We start from the raw sequence: 10,020 nt of genomic DNA, 5'->3' as shown, positions 1-10,020 counted from the left end.
AGTACTCACCAACTCATTATGATGAATCATCAATTCTTAATTACTGATTGGTTTGTTAATTGTTTGTAGATAGTGTTAGTGTATGGTTGATTTACAGTTATGTGTCCTCTGTCTCTCTGTGTGTGGATGCATTCACAGACACAACGATCAGCTTGTTGGGGGGTGAACTAGGAGCATAGTGCTTTAGCGGTGGACAGAGGAGCCGGCAACAGGGAGGGCTTCGTCCTGAGCCCTATACTACGAATCATGTTTGAGGCGTTAGAGAGGTAACTTTGGTTAACTCTGAGTTCAATTCGAAATAACCGGTAACATGAAAGTGGCTCACCTTTTAGCCAGGGTAAATTTATATGGCAACGAATCCTTCAGAACTAACCTGCTCCAGGGCAGGCTAACTCAGGGCTAACCAATGAAATCAGATACACTCCCTCTCGCAAAGATTGTGTCATCATCCCCTTCATTTGAGGAAGACGAATGATTTAAATATTTTATTAACATGCATTGCTGGCTCAAAACCTAATATTGACGTGACTATCAATTATTAGGCCACCTGCCTTGGGGCCGATGTGGAGCTGATGAGCAAAGGCACATCGGCCCAATGTGGGCAGCCTACTTGGGTCCAATGTTTTAACACGCATTGGGCCCACATCGTGCCAATGTGGGCATGTTTGCTGGGAAAAGATGGCCTTATTTCAGGTGAAGTGAGGGCTGCCATCACCAGAAATGGGCTGCCCACACTGGGCCAATGTCTTGGAGGCCAATGTGGAGCCGATGAGCAATAGCGTGTGGAAATGTTTTCTGGGTATGTACTGCAGCCACTGCAGTATATTATTTCAGGGGAAAAACAAGGATGATTTTGAACCTGAAGTGCTTCTTAGGGGATTTACATTGTCAGCAGTGTGTATACTGAGAGAGGATGTTAAAAGCTACATCTTTGTTACAGTGCGTCAGCCAGGGTATTTACTCAGAGAGAGAGAGGTTGGAGAGGGAGAGAGAAAACAGGAAGGAGTGGAGAGGAGAGGGGAGGGTGGATACAGAGTGAAACTGATTGGCCAGAGAAAGCGAGAGAGAAAGTGGGAGTGAAACAAGCTAGAGAGGAGCAGGGCAAAGCTTCAGAGAAAGATGCATCCTCCTCGTGCTATGTGATCGTTTCTGGAGTTAGGATACTAAGATGGGTCAGACGGCTGAAATGAAAGAGATGCAGCCAGGGGTGTGGCTGCAGTCTCTCTCAGGGAAACTCAGTCTTGCCTTTGAAATTGAGCTGCAGCATCTCTGACATAACAGTTGTGCCAATATGCCAGTCATGAGCAGGCCAGGGTAGGTGGAGGACATTTTTTCTCAGTATTATATGCATGCACTGCTTGGTAGATTTCAGAGGACAATCTTTTTAATAGGACAATCTATGTAATAGGGACTGGTTTAGGACAAAGAGAGCACTGGGGTGCAGTGTCCCACATGTCTGAGCCATACTGATACTTAATATTGCCAAATGTCTATATGAGATTAATTAACCAGACTCAGGCTCGATCAGTGTCCAAAGGATTTCAGCATGGCTGCTATGTTTTGAAGAGAGAATACTTATCTGTGCTTTGTCTTATCAGGTTTTGGACAGGCTCAGGGTTGAGCAGACTCTTTTCATCGGGGGAACTATGATGGGGAAACAAATTCTAAGGAACAGCCCTTGTCCAAGCAAAACCTACCTACAGCTAAGGAGCCAAGCTCCTCTCATAGTCACATTCAAAGGCTTACCTCGGTCTCAAAGTGTCAGAGTTGAGCTCTGTGCAGGAAAATCGCCTCAGTGTGAGACAGTGAAGCGAGGTGTGCAAATCCCGGCAGATATTCTAACAGGTAGGTGGTATGGGAACAGGCTTTGCAGACACTGCAATAATCTTCTTACAAAGTGGTTAAAAAAAGGTCCGAATAATTCATGATGCGTTGAACTGAACATTCGAAATCTCAATTTCCACCTTTGATTGAAGTGGATCTTTGACATATGCTGTAGATTCATTCATTCCCTGCTGCCTTTACTATACAATATTCATATTATTGCAATACAGGCTGCTGAGGAGGGATATGTGTCAGTAACACTACACTGTCTCATGATATTCATTTTTTCAGAAACTGATAAAGGCAGCATGTTAAATGTATTGCATTGGAGCTATTGATTGTTTTTTTCCTGACTTTTAACAATATACTGCTACATAAAGATGACAATCTATTTCCAGAAGATTTCCCAGCCTTGCATATATATTAATGCTCTCAGGCTGACTGACTCAGCATATTTAGTCCAAGGCAAAACAGGGTGGGAGGCAGAGACCATTGTCAATTTGCACTACTGTTTTTGGATTGACTGATTCAATTGCATCTGATGAGAATGTTATTCAATTGTGAACATGAACATTTATCTGTCAAATTAATCTCCCTGTCAGACTTTTTAAATTAAGCTGTGTTGTGTATGCTATAGAACAACGTATTATAATATTTTTTTTACAGGATGTCTGACTAAAGAGAAGATTCAGACATCCGAGTCTCATCCTGCTTACCCTGAGGAAAAGAGATCGTCTGAAAAGAATGGCGATAAAGAAACACTTCCCCCTTTACTCAATGTGGCCTCGTCTCTTGAGAATGTTTCCATCCGTCCATCATTCTCAAACACTCCGAAAGCAAAAACAGTCACTGTAAGTTCCATGACAGGATCTCCTTTCCTGTCCAATACCAAGGAGCTCTTTGAAGAGAGCCAGAAGAGGTATGAGGGACAGAGGAATGCACAGGATCAGGAATTACCAATGACGTCCTGTGCTAATCTCGATACTGTGGACACAGACTTTGCTATAGAGGTGATGTGCGACCCAGTAATTCTCAATGTACAGAACGACCAAAGATCACAAGGTCTATTGCCGTTAAGCAATAATGGCGAGACCAATCACCAGTTAAGCAGTACAGGGACTGAGGAGCGTTTGGTATCCCGACCTGGCGGCACCATAATTGAACCTAAAGAAGCTGAACAAACAATGAAGACCAACACATTTGTATCCAACAGAGGAAGTCTGTTCAGTGCAACCTTTGTCCACAACACAGGCAATAGTGACACAAAGACGAGTCGTGAAAGCCCCTCGTGTGATGACAGTGTCTCTGAAACAGAGGATGAATTAGATGCATTTTCTTCCAGCAGTGACTGTCTGACCTACATTGAGGAGGAGGAGAAGGCTCTTATAGATGGAATGAGAGGTGGAGGAAACGCACGCTTTCTACACTTCAACGAAAGGTCCAAAAATGGATCACAAACTCAGCCTTTATGTCTAAATCCAGCAAGGATATACCACTCGTCTTCGAGTAAGCCATTCGCTCAGTCGTGCATGCCACTGGTTTTACAGATGTCCAAACCAGTTACTAGAGGGTGGTCAAAAACAACTGTTTCTGAAGAGGGTCTATCAGAAATCCTTTCGCCAGTGGATGAGGTTCTGTCCTATGGAAGCTACGAGCTCCCTCCACCTGTAGCGTACTGTGCAGGATATGAGAGTGTTAGCTCCACTCTGCTACCTCCCTCACCTGCTTTTGAGGTGATCACATGGACAAGTGAAGAGGACTTCCCGCCTCCTCCTGAAGGAAATGATCTGTATCTAAAAGAGGACCCATCCATTAACAGTGAGCATGTTCCTCCTCTCCCTGATGATATGACACCACATGTAAACAACACAACAAACTCTGGCGAAACGAACAAAGACCTTGCTGAAGCTAGCTCTACTGCGTACCCTACATTTCAGAATGTTTTTCACAGAACGGAGAACTCCAGCTCGCTTACAGGGGAAGAGGACGTCACAGACCCGCTCTTCTCCTTTGACATTGGCGACAGGGTTCTTGTCTGCCTTTCCAGACCTGGTGTGCTGAAATACAAGGGGCCGGCAGCATTTGCTGGTGGCCTTTGGGCAGGTGTTGCCCTGGACAAGCCAGACGGAAACCACAACGGGACTTTTAGAGGGGTGAAATATTTCAGGTGTGATAGGAACTGTGGTGTTCTGGTCCGAGCGGAGGACATCTCTCCTTTACGAGGGGCACAAGACAGTGATCTGGATACTGGGGCTGAGGAGGATCCCTTCTCAGATGAAGAACCACCAAATTGCTCGAAATCACAAGAGGTTGCTTTGAAAGAAGATAAAGCCTCAGTTGGACAATTGGAGGGCAACAGAGACAGGGGCCACAATACACCAATCGATGATCCTTCAACTACTAAAATGACCTGTAAAGAGGGACAATTACAAGAGAAATTGTGCCAAAACCCTCAACTTCATTGTTGTAATGAGACGCCTGAGGCATCAAGTTCATCCACCCCTATACCTGTTTCATCATTATTTCAAGTGAGTTTTGTCTTAATCAGACCGTATAATAACACATTTGAGGCAAACCATGGTCATCACAGACTTTTACTTTGGGGGTATTTGTTGTGTCTTTAGAGTGCCAGACCCACTTTAAACTCAATTATACAGTAAGAAATTATTTTAATTTTTTGTTACGGCAACGTGCCAGATGTAAGGACCTGTCATAAAAATTGTATTATGTTTGTAAATAATTTGTAAAGAAAATTATTAATTAAGGGGAAAAGACTTGGTAAACCTTTCAAGTTGTTTGCTTAAAGTGGGACCAAAGTGCCATTTTATGCTTGCTCGTCAAACTATTTATTGGTCCTATTTTGCAGATTGGTTTTGATTCATGCCCCCAAACAGCAGGACACACCATGAGCACTAGTTTTGACATAAACTCTTGGGTGGAAAGATTGACTGAGGAGCTGATCCAAGATCTTATAATGGATGCTCTAAAGATAAGGAAGAGAAACAGAGAGAAAGGCTTGCTCAAAGAGGACAACAAACAAATTGATGTGAGTAAAGTTTAATTATTATTATTATTAAGATTTTTTTTTTACATCACACTCCCAAAACAAACAGCTTTTCAATGCTGGTCTATGCTGGTCTACGCTGGTCAGTGCTGGTCGGATTCTGGTCAAGCTGGTTGGACTAGCATAGCTTAGCTGGTTTTGCTGGCCGACCAGCATGTTCTAGCTGGTTATTGTGCTTTCGCTGGTGGCCAGCCTCCACTGTGTTTTCTCTGGTGACCAGCCTTCGTTGTGTTTTTGTGGTGATCAGCCTACCCTGTGTTTTTGTTGGTGACCAGCCTTCACTGTGTTTTGGACACTGGTGACCAGCATAAACTAAAGCAAAACCAGAATCAAGTCATGTTATCCTGGCTTGCAAAGTGATGTTTAATTCCTATTGGAATCCAGCTAGAGTGGATTCCCACAATCTGCATTCAGAATGACTGCTAGGGTTGGAAAGATATATTATAAATATTTGGTAATTTAGCAGATGCTCTTATCCAGAGCGACTTACAGGAGCAATTAGAGTTAAGTGCCTTGCTCAAGGGCACATCGATAGATTTTTCACCTAGTCGGCTCAGGGATTAGAACCAGCGACCTTTCGGTTACAGGCACAACGCTCTTAACCACTAAGCTACCTGATTTCAAACCATAGAGATGGATAGAGGGTTCACTTGCCACAAAGCTTGTTTTAGGAAGGGGAGTGCCATTGAGGGCTTTCACCATAAAACTCATGAGCTAACATTCCAGCACTGCAGGTGGCAGTTAATCACCACCCTTGCCATTATGGCCATTCAGACTACATACTCCAGCACAGTAGCTGGTATGCACCTTCTCAGTTTGTTTACTAATAACTGCCAATGAGCTCAGAGAAGCAGACAGAGTGCTAACACAAATCGAATGCTAACAAGAACCTGCCGTTCCCCGCTTGTAAAATGAGGGTGCCCTAATTTTAAGTCGAGATACAGTAGCATGGGCGGTGCTCAATTGCAGACTGTCAGCAATTATCATGGCAAAGATAGGTGTCCCCTATTTCCATCTGTGATGAGGTGGTGTTGAAGGAGTCAGCCACAGGAGGGTAAATCACAGAATAACAGGCTTTAATCCGCAAAATACAGGTTTACGCAGAAATGCGTCAAACACACTCCAGACCACAAAACAGGCGCACTGGAAAATACAAGGCACACGGGAAATACTCCCGTCGATACACAATACACGAGCTTCACTAACCTCCACAATAAACAATCACCCACACAGACAAGGAAGCAGAGGCAACTGACTAATGAGGGAATAAGGACCAGGTGTGTGTGATTGAAGACAAGACAAATGGAGTGATGATAAATGGATCGGCAGTAGCTAGTAAGCCGGTCACGCCGAACGCCGAAACCTGCCCGAACAAGGAGGGGAGGCAGCCTCGGCGGAAGTCGTGACACCATCTTTATGTTCAAAACCTTCCATTTTCTGTTTAGCGCCTATTGAAGGACATATTTTGTTTAATTATGCAGTAATAGTTTGAATACATGAATATGCAATATGTGTAGGCCTATTACTTGTCTTTTTCTTTTGAACTATCGTTTATGTGATAGCTTTTGTATGATTTCAGACAATAAAGAAGAGAGATGACAGCACAGCAAATAAGCTGTGTTTCATAGAACAGTGGCACGATACTCTCTGCTCTGCAGCTCCTGAGAAGGTTAAAGTCCAGCCCCACGACCGGGACATAGTGTACAGACTGGTTGATACTGCCGTGGAAACCCTCTTAGGCCAAGCAAAGAGTACCATGATTTACAACCCAGAAGCACCAGGCTATATCATTGATGAAGAGAGTGTCAGAGCTTACGGACAGGTGAGAGTTTGTGTGCAGTTATTGGATGATTGTAAACCTGGATGAATTTACAGATCAGGATGCTAATATTATGTATGTTTGAGGTCATTAGCCAACTATATTTTACTCTAGATCATGCACCAACTCACCTCTGAGATTCTTCATGGGGTGTTGACCAATCACTTTGGGATTACAAGATCTATGTGGCAGACGAAAAATATACTCTCAAGTCGCCTATCAAGTAGAATCTTTCTCACCGACTTGAAGGTAACAAGTAGCCCCATGTCTGCTATGTACACAATCTCCTGTCTAAATTAATATGAAAATGAACATGGAACCTATGCACTTACATATTTTGTGTATTATGCATATTATATGTACAGTATAATGGAATACACAAATACGTGTGTACAGTGTGTGTGTGTGTATATATATATATATATATATATATATAAATAAATAACAATAACCCACTTGGTGTTGATTTTGTACAGTAATCATCCCCAGGTGAACTTCTGAAGAACATAAGACATGTTAAATTAATAAATAAAGTGCAAAAATGTCCAAATTTGAAATGTAATGTCATATTTTGCAGGCTGCTGTAAAATCAGAGGTGCAGAAAGAGCTCAACTTGGAACGGACCGACCTTCAGATGAAAGAGATGCTCCTGACATTGTGCAAATACAGGAGTACAAAGAGAGACAGAGTAGACTACATTCTGGTATGTAATAAGAATTTTGTTCAAATGCCTTGGTGGGAACAGTTTTTTGGTGGGCCTACATAAAACATATTTAGAGTATATGAGCATCAATAAGTGCAATGCCTAGCTAGGCTGTTGTGGGTGAAGGCATACAGTACTTTCTGCAACAATGTTCAAGTTCATGATCACATTGAATCCTCAGATCCAAGAGCTTCACAAAGAAGAACTTCAGTGGGTGGACTACAGCGCTGACCAGATTACTGTGAAGATGAGACTGTCTGAGGAGATTTTCAATCTTCTCCTAGAGGACACTATATCAGTTCTCAAACACATGTACATGACACCATCCTTTTGAACCTGAGAAAGAAGGTTACTGTTCCCTCCATAAAATATATCTTATTAATTACCATTACATTCTTGAATGCTTTGCATTAAGTTACAATGACATGTATTGATTATCTATGATCATTGAATAATTTAAATAAATCACTCATTGGAATTAATTTGACCCTACGTCTACATCTTTTTATTGAGCAACCCTCCCTGATTGTAGACCTATCAAGCAATAGGCACATAACCTCCATTAACCATTGCTGAGGAAACACAACACTATAATGTGCAACATGGCTCGCAACACCATATGTACAGTACAGTGCCATAAAGTATACACCCTCTTGCACAATTTTACTTACAGCCTGGAATATGGACACTTTCAACAACAACATCGCTTTTCAAACAAAATAAATCGAGAGATGGTTATAAAGAAGTTCATTAATATGCACCACAGCCAGACACTCTTTTAATGGAGAAGAAGGCAACTGCTCAGGGACGTCATCTTGAGACCAATCTGAGATTCAAACAACAACAAAGCTGTCACCCCGGCTGAGGAGACTGGGCCTGAGACTGGACCTGACTTCTGACCTGATGGAATTCCTGTTCGGGCCCATGAGGACAGGTTTTTTGCTAAGTGGGATGCTTTTGGTGCGTTCAAGACAACTGGGAACTCAGAACAATACGAGGTCAAATCCTGATGTCAGTGATCTTCAGGTCGGAAAGTCGGATCTCTAGAAAGAGGCCTGAGTTTTCGAGTTGGATTTCCGAGTTGGATGACTGTTCAAAACTATTTGTGATGTTGAAGTTTTGTCCAAATATTTTTGTGTTGTTGCATTTTAGCTAATCCTAACCCATTTCCTAACCATAACCTAATTCACCTAACCTGATACGTTAATTCTCCTAACCTGCTGCGTAAGTTCTAAACCTGCTACAAAAAGTCAATTTTGACAAAAGCTGTATCCCTTCTAGCGAGGGTTAAAGCAAAAAAAAATCTCATGTTGAAACTTAAGTTGTTCTCAGATCGTTTGTCTGGGGCCAAGTTAACCACCCCTTCCATGTAAGAAAGTCATGACCGTCATGCTTTTAGGGAAAGACGATCATTTTGTACATGTATTAAACTGCGAGTGTGACCAATTCCAGTCCCCTTGCTTAGGGGTCCGGGGATATTTTTATGTAGAAGGACTGAGAAGCTCAATTCTGGTGACTTTGTAAATTATATCATAAATAGGACTGGTGGAGTTATGTCACACATGCAGCTAGCAAACTCAACATTTCAACCAACTAATTGCAGCATTACTGCAAAAATGGACAAGGCAAGTGGAAGGGGGAGAAAGTAAGGAACTTGTCTGTACTGCATTAAAGACCAAAATTGGTTAAAGAAAATTGTGATAAATAAAAAAGTATACCAGTTTCATTTAAGGACTCAATAATTGACAGCTGTGCCATATAGATTGCAAAATAATTGGGAAGAGATTTTCGATTTACCGATTCCATGGCACATGGTTTATGAATTGATAAACAAAACGCTGGATTCAAAACTTAGAGTTTTTCAATTTAAATTATTATACAAAATTCTTGCAACCAATATAATGTTATATATATATATATATATATATATGGGGGATGCAACCATCCCAGCTCTGCAGATTTTGCTGCGAAGAGACAGAATCATTAGATAAATTGTTTTGGTACTGTCCATATGTAGCTTGAAAAGTCATAGTCAGTCGATCAATAATATAATAATACCCCTAGCAAAAAATATATATATTTAATTTACAATCTGTAGAAACTATGAGAATAGAAAGGTTCAGAACTTTTGTTAAACATCACAGCAGATTTGAAAAATATATTGCAAATAGAAATCAAACTGGATGGTGTTCAGAGATAGATGGGAGGTCTTGAGTGGAGCTGAAGGGTGGGACTAAAAACAAACAATTATTTAAGCAATAAGGCACGAGGGGGTGTGGTATATGGCCAATATACCACGGCTAAGGGATGTTCTTATGCACGACTCAACGTGGAGTGCCTGGATGCAGCCTTTAGCCATGGTATTTTGGCCATATACCACAAACCCCCGAGGTACCTTATTGCTATTATAAACTGATTACCAACGTAATTAGAGCAGTAAAAATAAATGTTTTGTCATACCCGTGGTATACGGTCTGGTATACCACGTCTGTCAGCCAATCAGCATTCAGAGCTCGAACCACCCAGTTAATAATGTAAAGTATACTGTGTCCGTAAAATGTATATAGTATGTACAGTATAAGCTGAAAGTAGAAGCCTAAGTGTTGTTGT

The 10,020-nt window shown here is 41.8% G+C and overlaps 1 protein-coding gene across 1 annotated transcript; it reads left to right on the top strand.

Moving 5' to 3' along the window:
* Positions 1 to 1,120: 1,120 nt before the first annotated feature.
* Positions 1,121 to 7,892, top strand: LOC121587249. The gene is made up of 8 exons (XM_041904161.2): positions 1,121 to 1,314; positions 1,599 to 1,845; positions 2,491 to 4,352; positions 4,691 to 4,870; positions 6,468 to 6,710; positions 6,822 to 6,956; positions 7,285 to 7,410; positions 7,592 to 7,892. The coding sequence occupies exons 2-8, from the start codon at positions 1,647 to 1,649 to the stop codon at positions 7,742 to 7,744; spliced, it is 2,898 nt and encodes a 965-aa protein (XP_041760095.2). The 5' UTR covers positions 1,121 to 1,314; positions 1,599 to 1,646; the 3' UTR covers positions 7,745 to 7,892.
* Positions 7,893 to 10,020: the final 2,128 nt, after the last annotated feature.

This window comes from Coregonus clupeaformis, chromosome 18 (assembly GCF_020615455.1).
Source record: "Coregonus clupeaformis isolate EN_2021a chromosome 18, ASM2061545v1, whole genome shotgun sequence".
In the NCBI taxonomy this organism is placed as follows: domain Eukaryota; kingdom Metazoa; phylum Chordata; class Actinopteri; order Salmoniformes; family Salmonidae; genus Coregonus; species Coregonus clupeaformis.
This window is presented reverse-complemented; position numbering and strand designations above follow the sequence as displayed.